The 16806-nt window shown below is 54.4% G+C and overlaps 2 protein-coding genes across 7 annotated transcripts in view; one reads left to right on the top strand and one right to left on the bottom strand.

Annotated features, from left to right (window-relative positions):
- Positions 1 to 7710, top strand: part of RALGDS (ral guanine nucleotide dissociation stimulator) — a 97868-nt gene extending 90158 nt beyond the window's left edge. For 5 of the 6 annotated variants that reach the window (XM_019475766.2, XM_019475764.2, XM_019475765.2 and 2 more), the window contains 9 exons: positions 1243 to 1320; positions 1413 to 1499; positions 1746 to 1778; positions 2084 to 2205; positions 2764 to 2859; positions 3244 to 3496; positions 3844 to 4089; positions 4341 to 4455; positions 4853 to 7710. In XM_019475766.2, coding sequence (XP_019331311.1) covers positions 1243 to 1320; positions 1413 to 1499; positions 1746 to 1778; positions 2084 to 2205; positions 2764 to 2859; positions 3244 to 3496; positions 3844 to 4089; positions 4341 to 4455; positions 4853 to 5028 — 1206 coding nt within the window. In that variant the 3' untranslated portion in view covers positions 5029 to 7710. The remainder of the gene's footprint in view (positions 1 to 1242; positions 1321 to 1412; positions 1500 to 1745; positions 1779 to 2083; positions 2206 to 2763; positions 2860 to 3243; positions 3497 to 3843; positions 4090 to 4340; positions 4456 to 4852) is intronic. The other variant, XM_014603816.3, reaches the window with a different exon arrangement.
- Positions 7711 to 8570: 860 nt separating this feature from the next.
- CEL (carboxyl ester lipase) lies at positions 8571 to 16604 on the bottom strand. The gene is made up of 11 exons (XM_006260006.3): positions 16539 to 16604; positions 15354 to 15504; positions 15120 to 15242; positions 14268 to 14465; positions 13763 to 13893; positions 13114 to 13221; positions 12587 to 12704; positions 11309 to 11495; positions 10440 to 10643; positions 9729 to 9926; positions 8571 to 8848 (listed from the first exon to the last, which is right to left on the bottom strand). The coding sequence occupies exons 1-11, from the start codon at positions 16602 to 16604 to the stop codon at positions 8653 to 8655; spliced, it is 1680 nt and encodes a 559-aa protein (XP_006260068.1). The 3' UTR covers positions 8571 to 8652.
- Positions 16605 to 16806: the final 202 nt, after the last annotated feature.

Raw genomic sequence — 16806 nt, 5'->3', positions numbered from 1 at the left:
TCTCCCTTGTCTCCCCACAAAGGAAATAGCTGGCTTGGGGGCTGCTGGAATGACACACGTGCACATCTCTCTTCTGGGCCTGATTCTGCTCTCATGGCCACCAGCATGATTCAGGAGCAGCCCTGCTGATGCCCGTGGTGTTGTGCTGTGTTAGGGTGCCCTGGTCTACGAGGTGGACTGGCGCCTGTTCATTCTTGAACCACATAGGGATTGTTCATGCTGGAGTCTTGGCATCACCAGGTTGCCAGAAGCCACAGGCCCAAATGCAAAGGGTGTCTGTGCTGCCATGCATGATGCTGTGCCACCCTTGCCAGCTCCCCTCTGGAGATGGCTGCTTTTTAGCCTGTAGGAAAAGCTCCTCTGGGTCCCAGAGATTCTCAGTCCCTCTTGGAGCCTGTACATGGTTTGGGCTGCCAGCGGTTGCAGGAACATTTGTCTGTCCCTGGAAGCACTCACACGGCTGTTTCATCCGAGCGCTGATTGGGCTGGGAGCATCAAATGCAACAGGGAACAAACCCTCCTGTTGCTGTATTGATGCACGGAGCCGGGGAAGGCAGCATGGCCTTCCCAAGAGAAGCTGCCTGTGGTGCTAGTGCCAGCGCTCAGCCTCGATCATCCCTTTCTCCATTAGGACACTGAAGGGTTGTTGGCTTAGGAGAGTCACACCGACGGACAGGCTGTGAATGACAGCCAGGGCATGAGTCCCTGTGAGGGCACTCTGACTCCAGTGTAACATGCCCTTTTTCCAGTTCAGCTCATGACTTGTAGGCGGTTAATACCGGGTTTCACGGGGAACTTCCCATGACATCTCAGAGCTCTTTTCAAAGGAGGAGCTGTGCTGCCGCTTGACTTGACCCAAGAGCAGAGAAGCCCGTGGCTCAGTCAGCCTTACCCCATAGGTCAGTGGCACGGTCAGGAATAGAGCTCACACTAAGGGCACGTTTAGGCTCAGACACAAAAAGCTGCTCGCTCCACCCCCGGAGAGTGTACCTCTATCCCAGCACCAGTTCTATCACAGTGACCAGCAAGGTGCCCTGTGTGGACAGGCCCTCAAGCTGGCAGGCCCTCGCATCCATTCCTGCCTGCATAGGGCTGCTGCACTCCCAACCCACCCCGGGGTGCAGTGCGAGTGCCGGTAAGCACGGCACGAAGTCCAGGAGGCTGGAGTTTGTAATCCACGGGAGCCTCTTGCATTAGCGAGTGTTAGTGATGAGCCAACCTCTCTCCTTCCCTCAAATCCAGGAAGGGACGTCCAAGTTTGCCACCCTGGAGATCAACCCCAAGAGGGCCCAGAAGCGCCAGCAGCAGCAAAGAGAGATGGTGAGTTGGGTGCCGCTGCCCTCTGGGCTCCCAGTGTCCTTGTAGGGGCTGTGACCAGGCTTCTCCAGCTGACCCTTGTTCTCCTCTTGCAGGGTGTGATGCAAGGCACCATCCCCTACCTGGGCACCTTCCTCACAGACTTGGTGATGCTTGATACTGCCATGAAGGATTTCTTGGATGTACGTACCCTGCTGTGTGTTCTCCTAATCCCATTCTCCTTCCAGAGCCCTGAAGCTCCCAGGAATTGGCTAAAATGTAGTTGGACCCTGTTGGCTCCCTTACCCATAGGCATGTAGGGATACATTGCTGTGCTGACACTGTCCCCTGGCGGAGGCTCGCTGCATTGCATGATCCATGCCAGGCTGTGGGATAGGGACTTCCCATGCTTGGTTTGCTGTAACATTCCTTTGACTTCTTTCTTTCAGGGAGGCTTGATCAACTTCGAGAAGAGAAGGAAGGTGAGTGCTTGTCACGTTCAGACTTTGCACAGTGAGGCAGATGATGGGGCTGGCTGGATGCCCTCTGGTACCCAGAGTCCCCACTCCAGTTCAATTGGGGCTGGTTCCTCTCTTGTCTTAGCTCTAGCCCTCTCTTGTCCTGCAGCTTGGAGCACTGAGCTCTGAGCTGCTCAGTTAAGGCCATTCCCACACATGGCCCTCAGGACTGGTCTGAAAGTGAGAGGGCTCAGGTTGGGGAGGTCTGGCCAGGGCAAGGTGAGTGGGAGCCGGGCCTCACTCAGTCTCCCTGCCTCTCTTGCTCACAGGAGTTCGAAGTCATTGCCCAGATCAAGCTGCTGCAGTCGGCTTGCAACAACTACAGCTTCATGCAGGAAGACCGGTTCGTAGAGTGGTTCCACAGCGTGGAGAGGCTCAGCGAAGCCGAGAGGTGAGCCCAAGCCAGATGCTTCGGTCCTAGGGCCTCTCTGAGGACTCCCCTCGTTCCACACTGCCGTGGGATGGGAGCATGGCTGAGCCGTCCTGCTTTGCTGGCTCCTTCAAACTCAAACCTCTTCCAAGTTGCTACCAAGGATTTGTGGCCTGTAGCCCCTTCCCCTCAGTGCATATAAGGCCCTGGGCAGTCTCCACTTGTTTCCTGAGCTTCTGTTCATCAGGACAATGTGACACTGGTGAAGGGTGTGGGCTGAGCCCTCAGACTAGGGGCTGCCTAAGCAACTAGACCTTCCTTCTTGCCTGGGGGCTGACCCTAACCTTGGCACCTGGGCAGCCCCCTGCCTTGTATACCCAGACTTAGCCCTGCCAGAAACCTGTGGTCACCCTAATCCTGCAGACTGAGGCCGATCCATTCCTTCTTGCTTTGGGGGTGCCTTCTCTGCACTGCTCACACAGTGGTCATGGGGGGGAGGAGGGGTGCAAGCCCAGCCCAAACACATGGGCTTTACCTCAGGCTGCAGCCAAGCTGACTGTCTGTTCTCTCCCTTCCCAGCTATGGGCTTTCATGTGAGATCGAGCCCTTGTCTGAGTCAGCCAGCAACACGTTGAAGGCAAAGAAAAACACGGGCATCATAAAGCGATGGAGCGAGTGAGTCTCCCCTGTCCCCGGGGTGCTTGCGTGTGGCCGGTCTAGGCAGAGGAGAGCTGACAGAGCCACCAGGAGGCTGTCGCTGCGGGGTGAAGGCAGAAGCGAGGTCCATGAGTGCAGCATTACAGAGGGGGCATAGGATTAGAATAGACGAGGCCTGCAGGTCACATCAGGGGGCATCGGTGCAGCTGTGTGAGGGCTCGCTATTGCAGAATGCAATGGAGCAGGCTGGAATCCAGCCAGGCCAGGGGTCTCACCGCCCACAGATGTCTCCTCTTTGAGCCATAGGATCTGGACCTGGGTTGTGGGGTAGCGAGCTGACTGGGTCCCTTGGCTGCTTGACACGCCAGCGTGGTCATCCAGGGCCTCTCTCTTCTCTGATAGTCGGCAGCCGCCAAGCGCCGAGCCCTGCGCCAGTGGCAGCTCCCACTCCAAGTCTTTTGACCAGCTCAAGTGCGGGCAGTACCTGTGCAGCGGGGACACCACTGACTCACTCAGCGTCACCTCCGCCGGCTCCAGCAGCTCTGACGTGGAAGAGATCAACATCAGCTTCATCCCCGAGTCCCCCGACTGCCAGGAGAAGAAGGTACGGGGCAGCTCGCCGGGCTCTCCCCGCGCCCAGGGCAGCAGGAGGCAGGTGCGCCCAGGGCATGGGGGTGGCATCTCTGCCTTCAGTCTGGAGGTGGGGTGGGGCAGGGTGGGGCGGGCCCCTGCATTGTCCACTTAAAGGTTGGGTCTAAGTTGCGGGAGCCCCAGGCCCTCTGCCTTCCCATCTCCATCCGTGGCTCTGGTTGGGATTCTCTCCGTGTCCTCGGGCACTTTCTCCTCCCACTCCGTCATTGTAACTGCCTCTTCAGTTACAGAACCCCCTGCCCCGGCTCTGCCCCCCTGCTCCCTTCCCAGCCCCTAGGGGACATTGCTGGGATCCCCCATCTCATGGATCAAGAGGCTGAAAGCCATTGCACGTCTGCCTCTTCCCCTCAGTTCTGGGAATCCACCTCTCTGTCCTCACTGGACACATCTGGGATTGGCTCAGGCTCCAGCAGCGCCTCCTCCTCCTCGGTCTCCTCCACGCCGGTGACGGCATCACGCACCCACAAGCGCTCCGTCTCGGGGATCTCCAGCTACTCCTCCCTCTCACTGCCCCTCTACAACCAGCAGATCGACGATTGCTGTATCATCCGTGTCAGCCTGGCTGTGGACAATGGCAACATGTACAAGAGTATCTTGGTGAGTGGGTTGTTCCTGTGATGTGTCCACGTGGGAATGCCCAACAGCCCAGGATCCTGAGGACGTCTCCTAGCTCCAGCCCCTCTTGGAAGAGCTGTGTCCTGGAGGAGGACCAAATGTTGGTGCGGTGGAGGGTGGGGATTGCTGCTAGTCTAATGAATCCTGGTGCCTGGGCTCTGCCTTAGCTACCATGGTGGCTTTGGGGTCCTCAGTCCTGTTCCTCTGGGTTGATGCATCCCTTCCCTACACAGGTGACAAGCCAAGACAAGACCCCTGTGGTGATTCGCAAGGCGATGGCCAAACACAACCTGGACGGGGACCGGCCGGAAGACTACGAGCTTGTTCAGATCATCTCAGAGGAAAGAGGTACAGGGGACTGTAACATGAGAGGCTGGGGTGTTGGGGATCTGCCAGCTCCCTGTCTGGCATAAATACGATAGGGAGGCTACTGGAGTGCTGAGCCTGGAGAATGAGTTGTCACCCCAGCCCACCGCACCTCACTGCTGGGAAGAGCGCGTCCCTGGTCTCCTGTGGACCAGGGAACCTTGCATAGTTGCAGGAGCCCCAAGTCAGCCAGGAAGCACAGCCTATGCTCCTGTCTTCAAGGGGCCTTGCTTCTCCCCCAGGCTCCCCATCATCCCAGCAGGTCCAGCATTGCCCCACTTAGCTCCCTGCCTACATGTCCCTTCCCCTTACGAAGGCAGCTTCAGCCCAGCCAAGCACCGGGGTGACTGACCCAACCTCTGTCTGTGTGTCCTTTCAGAGCTGAAAATCCCTGACAACGCCAACGTTTTCTACGCCATGAACTCTGCTGCCAACTATGACTTTGTGCTCAAGAAGAGGGGCTTCTCCAAGGGGGTGAAGATCAAGCATGGCTCCAGCTCCACCCTGCCCCGGATGAAGCAGAAGGGCCTGAAGATCGCCAAAGGCATCTTCTAGCCTCACCCTTGCTGCACCCCTCACCAACTGGGCCTTGAGGGCAGGCTACTCTGGGCCTGGCTGCCGGCCTGGTGGGGGTGAGGGCAGCGTGCAGGTGGACTGACAGCGCACACGGTGCTCGGAGGGGGGCAGTGTCAGCCAGTGTCCCATTTCCATCAGGGCTTTTCTACATGGAGGGGGGCTGGCGTTTCTTCTTCCACCGTGTGCCACCACCACAGCCATCCAGCTGCCCAGCGCCAGACCCCGCCTCTCTGCCTTAGGTGCCTTCTGTCTGAAAGAGTGAAGGACTGGCGACTTGTCAGCACATCTGTCCGCCTGGGATACACCGGGAGCGAGGGGCGCACCAGCTGTCACTGGGGAGTCGGCAGGAACTTCCCTGGGAGCAACAGGGCTGGGTGCATCACTGCCTGTGCTCTGCCGTCGCCCAGGGCTGCTGTACCTCCAGGTCCCACTTTTCTCTCCCGGGACAGTGTGCCACCTGCCTGCCCCTGCAGCCGCACGTGGCTGCCCTGAAGGGGGAGTTAAATTGGGAAGGATGAAGCCACTCAGCACCACACTTGGTTGTGGAGGAGCGTTCTCTGGATGCGTGAGATGGCTCAGCAGGCACTCGGTGCTCTCTGGGACTTTGCACTGGAAGCCTGGTCGTTCCTCCTTTTACTCCTCCGATCCCATGGTCTGCCAGGCTGGACTCTGACGTCCCAGGCTCCGTCATTTTCAAACCTGCACCAAAGATCAAATGCCAGTGTCTCTTTGGAGGCTAAAACACCCCTCACCAAGCACGGGGAGCCATCAGAGGAACAAGGAGGAGCCATTGCTTTCTCCAATTCCTGTACAGACGTTTGTAAATAGCCTTTTTTTTTTTTATACGACCCGGGTGGGAGCGGAGAGGACCAGAGCAGTTTACAACGCGAAACGCCTGCCTCTGTCCGTGCTGCCCGCAGAAAGTGCCACTCGCCTCGGGCTTTAAAGACTTTTTAAAACATGGACAATAGGGGGGTGGGAGGGAGGGGCTCACATTTTTGTACAAAAAAACCTGTTTACTGAATTTTTTTGCAATATTTATTGGTTGTAAATAGACCAAACTGACTTGTACATTTTACTAACCTGCCCCCTGCCTGCTTGTATTTAAAGTGACTGGGAGAGAGCTCTCTGGCAGCTGCCTTGCTTCATTGTGTGCTTGGGGGCAAGAGAGTCTTTCTAAGCCTCCTGGTTCCTTTGGCTAACACAGTCCTGCGTGACCTGGGAGAAGGGCCTTGCTTGTGATCACTGTAAGAAACACTAACCAAAGGGGGCCCCTCTGTTCCCAGACCCGCCAGCAGCCTTTCCTGCTCAGGCACCTGTCCTGGGGCCTTTCCTTCCTCCTCCATCTCTGTTTTGTAACAAAGCTGGTGTCCTGCATCCCTGCAAGGACCCAGGGCCTTATCCTGAAAGTCAGGAGCTTTGCCCCTCTTGGAGCAGGTTCTGTAGGACCCCAGTTAGAAGTTGCCTCCTCCTATGCGTGCTTCCCCCCAGGCTGGTGCTTAAGGCACAAGAGAGGAAACAGGGGGGACTGCAGAAGCAGCTTTATTGCAGCAGAACAGTGTCCAGGGCACCTGGCTGCATGCAAGAGGCTGCAGGGGTTGGGTGGCAACCTCTACCCGGGACCCTGAGAGTCAGACCAGGATCTGGGACATCATCTGCCTTGGGCATTTGGCTTCTTAGGTACGCGGACAAACGTCCTTCCTAACTGGGACAGCTTAGAAAAGGTAGTGTGTCTCCTATGAGCACTGCTGTGGCTTTCTCTAGCCCCCCTGCCTTCCCCTGCACATGAAGGGAACCATCGCCTCCCTGAAGCAGGGGTTGGAGCCCTTTTCACTCATTTTGCTCTGCTGGAGCCTTCTCTCTCCCCACTCTGCCTTCAGGGACCCGTTAGCCAGCTCAGCATCCGTTTCTGCAACCAAAGCACTTCAGCCAAGCACAGCAGGTCAGCATGCCTCAGACTGGGCTTGCTCTTCCTGTTGCTGAATGACCTGTTGCTCTTCTGCACTGCTAACCCAGCCCTTCCAGCCTCTGCTGGGCCTTCAGCTCTTCCTCTCTTGCCAGCGTGAATCATCTCCTCGAGGTCTATGCTGTGGTCCCGTGTTGTCTGGGAGGAAGAGATCCTTCCCCTATCAGCAAGGCCTCTCTCTTTCAGCCAGCACATGCCATGGCCTCCAGGCCTTGGACGATAGCCCTGCTCTGAGCAGCACCGTGGCAAAAAGTGCCTGCAAGGTAAGACAATGGGGGGCATGCAGGCTTCAGGGCAAACGGTTCCTGTAAAATGGCTCTTCACCTCGGAGGGCAGGAACAAGTCCCACCCAGTAGGGAGACCAGCAAATGCTCCATTGCTGCCTGTGCTTCTAGCAGCCCACTGCCCCTTCTATGGTAACACTGGCCTACTCTTGGCTCAAGTGCTGCTTCGTGCCTCAATAACTGGCCTGCATCTGAGGTTAAATGCAGGGCAGAGGTGACAGACCAGCCTTCTCTCCCCACCGTCTTTCCAAGGGCCGGCAGACTCTGAAGTGCCCCCCTGTGCGTAGGCGATCAACGTAGCTGATTGTATGATACGGATTTTGTAACTCCTGTGAAGGCACACACTGCCCAGTGTGACGTGTACACAGTCATGTAATTAGTCTTTGCAATAAAATACCAATGCTCTGACAACCCTGCCCTTGGGCCCTGTGCCGTTGTCTTCCTTGACTGATGTAGGCCCCCAGCTAAGTCCAAGGGAAACAGATATGGAGTAAAGCCCGCAGAGGAGAAGTGTAGGATGTGCAGGGGCTCCTGTATTGCTGAGGAAGTGAGTGGGCTAACGGGTTGATGAACAGCTGGTAGGAGGGCTATAAGTCAATGCTGTTGAATCTAGTTTTGCTTTACATTCATGGCGCTTCCCCTCCTAATCGGATCTAGTCCTGCTGCTGCTGTCCAGGGGGAGGCCAGCAAATTAACTAGGAGGCTGATGACCTACCTCTCCAGTGAATTACCACTGTATTAATAATGCACGGTTCTGCCGCGATCATCACTGAGAGCAAGCAAAAGCATAGTGGATTGTAGCATCCCTTTCTACTCTATCTCAGCCTTGCAGCCAGGGCACTGGTGACTTAGATCATATTCCCATTGTTTTACTAGTCCAGAGTGCTCCAGTAATTAAGAGCAAGCAGTAGTAGCACATCAACTACTTTTCAGGCTGTGTTTATGTCTGGCAGAGGTGTGTTAAGGGGCTGTGCTTCTAGCCAGTCTTATTGCAGATGGTGTAGGGCAAGAGCCAGGAATACAGGTGCTTTGCAACCAAGTTCCTCTGTGGGAGAGGCCTTATGTGAAGTCAACCTTGCAAAGAGTCCCTGAGCAAGTTTCTACCGTCAGGGTGATTGAGGCAACTAGGCACAAACGTGGGGCTGAGAGTGCCTCTGTGGAAGGGGAGTCTGTGCGCACCTTTCAGAGGAGACAGTGTCCAGTACACTGGACTTGGCTGGTATTTGGGAAGTCTTGGTGCACAGGACAGTTAAAAAGAAGCCACAACTCACTCAGCAGGAGACGAGCATTTAATTATTTTGACTTTACAAACAGGAAACACACAGAAAACCACAGTAAAGTCTAATGGGGTTGTTACTCGTCCAGGAAAGAGGAAGACTCATCAGGCAGGTTCTGGTAGGCTGTGGTCCAGAACTTAACGTAGGGGGCCTTGAGACCCTGTTTCACAGAGTTGTAGTTCATGTCGCTGTTGATTTCCACGTAGTAGCCCTCCTCGGCTGTGTACGGCAGCCAGGCAATGGGCACACTCGATGCCCCTTTGTTAGGGTCTCTGTAAAAACACAACAGCTGCAGCTGGAGACGGAGCTAACCTGAGACTCAGCCCAGCTCCCCTAGCAAGCTGCAGCCTGATGTGGGGCTTTCCACACAAGCTCTAAGACCCTGTGAGCGTGCTGGTTCCCATGCTCTGCAAACTTCAGATACTGACTGATGGACGATCTGATATCACTCTCCAGTAACAAATCCCCTGAACCCAGAACAAAGTGTCCCAACTCCGAACTGGGAATGCTTGTGCAGCCAGGGAGCCTTCTCCTGGGGTCTTCCAAAGCCCACACCCACCACCGAGGCACCCTTCAGGAGTCTGAGGAAAGCCATGAGGCAACACGTCAACACCTACGTTGGAGACTGGGAGAGGAGCCTCCAGTGAGCTGCACCATGGGAAAGCACCACCCATGTGTCTGCCACTGCTGAGGCCAGCATCACGGGCCTCGCAAACTGGAAGCAGCAGCTCAGCATTCAGGTAGAAAATGGAATCGCCAAGCAGGCAGCCAAAACAAGCCCAAGCTGAACTGCTCCCCGCACCAGCACAAGGTGCAGCATGGATCCTGCCTTTAGCCCTCGAAGCCCGATTCCCACTGCAGGCAGTGGAGCTTAAAGGACTAAGAAGAGAGGAGCTGATGCTAGGGGGAAACCTCAGCCTCCAAAAGCCCTGTATGCTGAGAACAGACTCCTGTGTCTGCACTTCCCCGACCCAGCTCCCCATCGTTCAAGATCCCAAGGCAATTGGTGGGATGCCTCCAGTACCCCTGATGCTCCCTCAGCTCATAGAGACCCCGAGCAGCCTAGGTACAGGCTACAAGACTGAGGCTCCCACAGGTAGGAGCATGGATAGACAGGAGTTGGTGTTACCACTTCTAGCCCAGGCCCCTTACCCTGTTCTGGCAAAGTTGGTCCAATAAGCAATCATGGCCTCCGAGACAGTCCTGTGCCGTGGGAGATAGGCCAGTGGGGTAGTGAACGGTTTCCCAAAGACATACTGAATGTCATCTGCGTGGTCTGCCCCTACCCAGCTGGGGTAGACGGGCATTCGAGATGGCTGGGAGAACACATAGCTGTAAGTCTTGCCACTCCTGTGTAAGCAAAAATAGATGCTAAGCAGCTGGGGCTGGAGCAATGGTGATTCACAAAGCCACAGACACAGACACTCATGTGCACGGTTGGCATTCAATCGTGCACGATGCTAGGTGTCCAGGGAGGACTTTAAGCCCCAGACCTTCCAAGCAGCTTGCCCTGTCCTCTTAGCATTGTCACCTCATCTTAGGGAAACATAGGAGACAGAGTTCATTTACTTCTCATCATTCACTGCTCAGAGAATAAGAGCAAACAACTTCCTCTCCTGCCTAACTGGCAGGGAACAGTGGCTGACTGGGGGTTTTTAGAGAAAAAGTTCAATTGGGATTTTTTTTAAATCCCCAGCGTCCTGGACTACATCTGCAACTCTTTGTGGGTAAATAAAAAACAAAACCTACCCCTGCAGACCCAGTCACTGCGCCATTTCTGGCCCACCCAGCTCCCACCTGAATGCTATATCCTGAGCTTGCCCACAGTGTGCCCAGCATGTGCTACTGCTCGCACAGACTCACTTGGCATTCTGGTAATGCAGATTGAGGGCCCGCTGCGTCGGGATCAGGAAGATGTAGTCGGTCTCCAAGTCCACCACTGTTCTCTTCATGGTCTCCTGATCTGGGTTCTGGCCCCACACCTGGGTGTAGAGGGCATATGTTGAGTTTGCTCCCCTTGCTCCCTTCTCCATGGTCAGCCCTTGAACCAGGTTGTAGAAATCATCCCTGGAAAAAAAAGACCCATGGCACCTCTTAGTTTCCTACTGACTAGAAAGATTGTAATAGGTCCAGTGGTCACAGAGACAGACCCTGGCTCCCTGACACTTGTTAAAGCAGAGGGGGAGGATAGCAGGGACCAGTGAATTGGTACTAGAGACATGAAATAGCTGCCTCCAGTCCAAAGGCAGCTCTGTTCCTAATAACGCCCTTGAGTGTTGTTATTTGATGGACGGAAGAACCTGGCGATCTCAGTCCAGCTTCTGGAGAGAAGGCATCAGCTCAAAGAAAGTTCATCTTTGTATTTGGTGAAGCAGGTGGGTAGAGTGGTGACATCCCAGCTGACTTCCTGCCTATGGGGGGGCTGGACTCGATCTCACAAGGTCCTTTCCAGCCCCTACTGTCTATGAAATCCAGGTCCTCCTGAACTTGGTTCCTTTGGCCAAACCTGTTCCCCCAATCCCCTCCTGGGAGCAGCTCTGCCATTACCAAGCCCATGCCCCTCATGGCATGAGGGGAAAATCACTTACGTAGGCGCTCCTCTGGCCTGGGTCTCGCTTACACCAAGGTGTTTGGGACTGACCGACAAGGCCCTTCTCTAGCATGGTCTCTCCCCTAGCAAAACCCAAGTCCACCTTGCTTTTTCCACGTGTGCTTAAGGCAGCTGCACTTACGCAGTGATGTCCTTGAGCGGACGATTGATGCGAGGGACATCGATCCCAGCGAAGATGTGCCCATCCATATTGTTCACGCCTGCAATGTAGTCTATGTCTGCTGCATTGGCAAAGAGGTTCTCCGGGTTGTCTGGGATGAAGTCTCCATCAATGACAGGAGTGAAGGCGAGGTAGTGGACAAGGGGATCTGCATGCGGAGTAGAGTGAGGAATTGTTATGAATCCAACACGGGAGCAGACCGACCACGTGCCCTACAGCTGCAAGGAGGGAGCTTCAAGTAAACAGGTTGGATGAACTCAAGGCTTGACTGGGGGTAGTGGGAGATTCCCCAGTGACTGCTGAGGACGGGGCTTTGCCTGGTCTAGGGGCACACAGCCATCTGCTCTAAGCTGCAGCCTCCAGCTGCGTGGGGTGGGCCAATATTTGCAAAAATCATGCAGATGTGTTCCCACATTGACTGCAATGTGCAGGCTCCCCCAGCCCTGCGGGTCTGGCAGTGCCTCCGGGCCACCTGCCGACTCGAGTGGGAATTGCAGGGAACACAATCATGGCTTTTACAGAAAATGAAGCACAGAACCAGGTCCCCAATGACACGGGAACTTGGGGTGCAAGCAGGGCACTAGCCCCACGGAGCCAGTGCCTGGGCGGCAGGAGCCCCACGGCATGGCTGCAGCAGCAGCAGCTGGGTGCAGGGACAATGTACTGCTGCTGTAAGAGGGCCAGCAGGCCATGCTGCAGCTGCAGCAGCCAGGGACTGTTTCTGAATCCCCGTTGTAGGTAAGACTCCCGCTCCCACCCCAAAACTCAAGCCTCTGGTCCCCAAGGAGCACTGTGGGCATGCCCAAGTCAGCCCAAAGCAACTGGAAGGGGTGCATTTGCTTGTATGATTTCACACGGAGAAGATGGCAGGAATCCTGGTTTTTCAAACTCAAAACAAGTGTCTTGCCTGCCTGCACAACAGCCAAGGGGCTGAGCTCGATGGGCACAACGCTCAGACACGTGTTCCTCTAGGGCAGCGGTTCTCAATGTTTTCTGTACCAGGACCCAGGTGTAAACATCAATGACTAGTCCTGACCCACTGCCCCTCACTCCTGACCTGCTGCCCCCCACCTGCAGCTCCTCGGGGTGGGGGGCAAACAAAACCACGGTTTGCCATGTTTTTCATCTCTAAAGGAGAATCCATTTTTAAAGTTTGCAACCTTTTCATATATTCTTGCAACCCGCTTCGGGTCGTGACCCACAGGTTGAGAAACGCTGCTCTAGGGCCCACTGACTCACATGCCAGGCCGATCAACTCCAGATGGTAGGCCAGCGTCACTGCCTTAGGGTCTGAAACACGCAGGCAGTTGGCCAAGGTTGTGGTGTTGTCCGTAGGGCAGCCGACCTTCTCTGCAATCTACAGGACGCGAGAGAGGAAGTAGCTGTGGTCAGTGCAGCCAGGCAGCCAACTGCCCAGCTCCCACACTGGGACAGGAAGCGGGGTTTTGTTTGGTTTGTTTTTCGAATCTCAGAAATGCTCCCACAGCTCCTTTTGAGGGGTATTGTCCCTTTCTAGACACTTCAGGTGCCATCACTGCTTCTACCCACTCAGCCTGCTGTTTTCCACGTACCAGCAGGGTGCCAGCGGCAGGCAGGCTGGCTGCGAAAGCTCTCCTAGTCTGATGGCACAGCGCAGGTCCTAGTCTGACCCAGCTTTGTGAATTTACTGTACCCAGTCTCCTGGGCATGGGACCCACCCTGCAGCTCCTCCCCCTGACCTCCGAGAGTGACTGTGGGTTACTGCCCTATTTCAGAGCTTACTTTACCTTGGTAGCCCAGAAGAGAGGTTTATCCTGGATAGCCCACGTGCACAGGCCCACGCCGCTCTGGCTGATGGCTCGTTTGAACATCCCCTTGTTGTAGGGTGACAAAGTCTGTGTCGCAGGAGAGACAGAAAAGGCTGGTTGTTAGCAAGCCCCAGACAGCCTCCCAGGCCAAGGGCTCAGGCTCTACACAAGGCTCCGAACAGTGGCTGCTGCTCGACAAGTCACAGCAGAAGAGGACCTGTGTAACTTTGGGAGGAAGGAGCTGCAAGGCCTCAGGCAATGAAAGTTTGGCTCCTGCAGAGAGAGGGGCAGTATAAGAAACCAACATCAACTCAGTCTTACAGACTGAAATACAGATTTCTACAGCAGGGGAAGCCTGAGGAGGAGTGCTTGGGAAAGCAGCACTCTTCAGACCTGTGTGGAGAGTTTGAAGAGGACATATCCAAAGTAACAGAGCTGCTACAAAGAAAAGCACAAGTTCAGGACCCCTTCCACCCTGTGGGGACGGACATCTATTAACCCACATGTAGCTGTACCTACTGCCACCCAAAGCAGCGCCTGCAGCGAGAAAAGCCCTGCGCTAGGGAACCTGCAGCTTTCTGCCAGAGAGGAAAAGCTACCCTGCCATGGCCTGGCGATGACCGTGCACCTGCAATGAGACGCTGACGGCTCCAGCGGATTCCCCGAAGATGGTGATGTTATCGGGGTCGCCTCCAAAGGACTTGATGTTTCTCTTCACCCAGGCGATGGCCAGGTGCTGGTCCTTCAGCCCATAGTTACCTGCACAAGAGAAGGCAACATTTTTCAGGGAACAGAGAATTAAAAATCGGTGGGATTCCAGGCTCTGGGTCCATGTTTCACACACCTTCATCTTTACTTGTCTTAAAGCTGAGGTTAGATCACAGGTATCCGCGGATCCTGGGCCTGCGCCCTACACATTTTGGGAAGTGGTGTCAGAACAAGGGGTTTGCATGCTTCAAACATCCAACCCATCTGCCGCCTTTCCTACAAGTTCAGCCTCTGGATCTCTCCTTCCTTAGAAGACAGCCCTTCTGCATGGTGTGTATGTGGATGAGGGGAGTCACTCTGGTGTGTGCGGGAGAGCCTGGGCAGACAGAACTGACGTCTCTAAAGCAGAGCAACAGCTACTGTACCTGGAGCGCTGGCATCACCCGTGCTGAGGAACCCCAGGGGCCCCACTCGGTAGCTGAAGGTCACGACGATGACGTTGCCTCGCACTGCAATCTCTTCACCAGCGTAGAGGTAGTTCTCGAGGAAGTTAGCACCCTGACCACCTCCAAAGAGGAAAGCACCTCCATAGATCCAGACCATCACTGGCAGATTTGTGGAGACTGGAGTGGGGAGGAACCACAAAGTGATGTTAGGCTGAGGAAGAGACAAAAACTTGCTAATGCAAATCAAAGCCAGCCCCTTCCACATCCTCATCACCCTGTACCTCGAGGTATGTTCACTAACAGGATTCACCTCCTTCAAACTTGAGCAAGTTTAGGAGGAATATAAAAGTACTTGTCTGCAGGGTCACTGAACTAGAGGCACAAGCAGATTATTTATCGCGATGACAGACCTAGGACTTGGTGACAGGGTGAGCTGAAGAGCCTGGGAACAGAACCGAGCAGGGAGAAATTACACAGCACAAACTCCAGTCTCTACTTGCCAAGGGACGCTCAATTTCTCCATGGAAATGAATCCAATGGCATCTCTAATGTCACCACAAACCTTCTGGGGGCCTGACTTCCCCATCTGCCCTGCAAGGAAGAGGGTCATTTTATTGAAACACACGGCTCCAAGACAGCAGCTGGTGGAGACTGGCTGACGCAAGTGTAACGCAAGGAATCCAGTGCAGCCAGCATGCTGGGGGAGCACACGACTGGTGGCCAGAGGCGAGTGTCAAGGAAGGCCTGGCTCCAACACACAATCGCTCTGGGCTGCTCAGGGCTGAACAGAAAGGAAACATCCCATCTCTCATGTTCTCATCAAGCCCATACCTTGTTTTTTCCCCTGAGGGACCCAGATGTTCAGGTACAGACAGTCCAGACTCCCACGTACATCGGTCTGGGTTAGCGTGGCCTGCATGCAACGGGGCTTGTACTCCGTGGCCTGCAGTGTACCTAGGAGAAAGGAGACAACAGCCTGTTGTGCACCCAGGCCTCCAAATTCGCACAAGAAAGAAGAGCCCAAGGTAGAGGAGAGAGAACGGAGGTCCAAAATCCTTGTCTTACCTGGCCAGCCAGGATGGGGCTGGGGGTTTTCCAAAATCTTCGTAGGAGCTCCAAAAGGGATTCCTTTGAAGATGTCAATGAAGTCCCCGAAGAGTCCCAGCCTCTTATTGACACCCTCAACCAAGCCTCCTTCCGTGGACACAACACCCAGCTAAAGATATTCCAAACAGACCGAGGGCAGGGAACAGGAAACACATTTAATGAACATAGGCAGGATCAGCAGGTCTAAGATATGCTTCAACATTCACGTAGCTCTTTAACATACTGACTGCGAAAGCTACATCCGCAGAAGTCTTTTCAAGCAGACTTACATCACCTGAAACATCAACCCTTGACAACACTAGTGCTTTACAAAATGAACAACACGCTTATTACTATTAACAAATAATTTGCACTTAGGCTGAGACTTTTCCCCATCAGGGACTTTGAGGTGATATTAGATGGTGGTAAAGGCTAAATGCATGAATAGTGAGGTATACAGGAAGGGGGAGAGAGAGAGAGAGAGAGGAAAAAAAAAGTCAGTGGAGTTGAAGACACTCATTCCTTTACAGAATTACTCAGTATGAAGTCCCCAGTTGCTACTGACCAATTTTGCAAAACCTTGCTCAGTATGAGGTAGGTCCCAGCCTCTCTTTCCCTGTCTGAGGCTGCTAAAATAAACTGGGATTCCTTATTTGCTAAAATAAATTGCTCAGTGAAGCATAGCTACTTCATAGGATGAAAAATATTCAGAAGCCAGTAAATGAGGCAAGCCCTGCCATGAGAAAAAATAGGACATCCCCCTAAAAACACTTGGGCTACAAGCCATCTGCCTTCGCTCAAGAGTTTGTATCACCCATTTCCGTTGCCATATCCCAAATCTAAGCTGAAACCAACCCCTTGCTGTTTTGCTGCAGCCCACAAGAATGAGCATTGGCGAGTGGATCTATCTGGTTCGCACATCCACTTCCGTGACCCCAGAAGGCAGTTGCCCACTTTCTTTCAGATACAAACAGCGAGATGCTGCTCTGTATGGAGCTACTTGTTATGGAGGTCTTGGATGCCCATTTAACATAGCACCTGCGGATATGCCAGGAACTGGGGGGAGAGACCACAAAAACTTTAATACGTGACTCTAACCAGGCAACCTGTTCTCTCCAATTTTCTTTAAGCTAAAGGAAAATGAATGGCCTGCTGTATCCTTACCTTTGTAGCCCATGCTACACCCAGGTAGCAGAAGAGGGCAAAGCACAGAATCCCCCAACGACACATGACGCCTGCCTGACAGACTGATCCCTGCCTATGTGCCTATATATGTACAGATGCGCTGGGATACAAATATCCGCATGCGCCCATGGAGCTCCACCTTGTCCCACCTGTGCCAAGGGTGCTCGCACAGATTGCACACACCTGTGCTTCACCTGGCTGCCGCCAAATCGTGGTTGATAACCGGCACTAGGTTGTGAGAGACCTC

The sequence above is a fragment of the Alligator mississippiensis genome, chromosome 12, assembly GCF_030867095.1.
Source record: "Alligator mississippiensis isolate rAllMis1 chromosome 12, rAllMis1, whole genome shotgun sequence".
NCBI classification, from domain to species: domain Eukaryota; kingdom Metazoa; phylum Chordata; order Crocodylia; family Alligatoridae; genus Alligator; species Alligator mississippiensis.
The sequence above is the reverse complement of the archived record's forward strand: the minus strand, read 5'-3'. Positions and strand labels throughout refer to the sequence as shown.

What these genes read in the sequence shown, in the direction of transcription:
- CEL (XM_006260006.3), bottom strand. Translation starts at nt 16,604, where the DNA reads ATGTGTCGTTGGGGGATTCTGTGCTTTGCCCTCTTCTGCTACCTGGGT. An exon ending in GTGTAGCATGGGCTACAAAG is followed by an intron (nt 15,505 to 16,538) that starts GTAAGGATACAG and finishes GAATATCTTTAG; the next exon opens with CTGGGTGTTGTGTCCACGGA. An exon ending in CCGCTCAAGGACATCACTGC is followed by an intron (nt 10,644 to 11,308) that starts GTAAGTGCAGCT and finishes TTTTTTTTCCAG; the next exon opens with GGATGATTTCTACAACCTGG.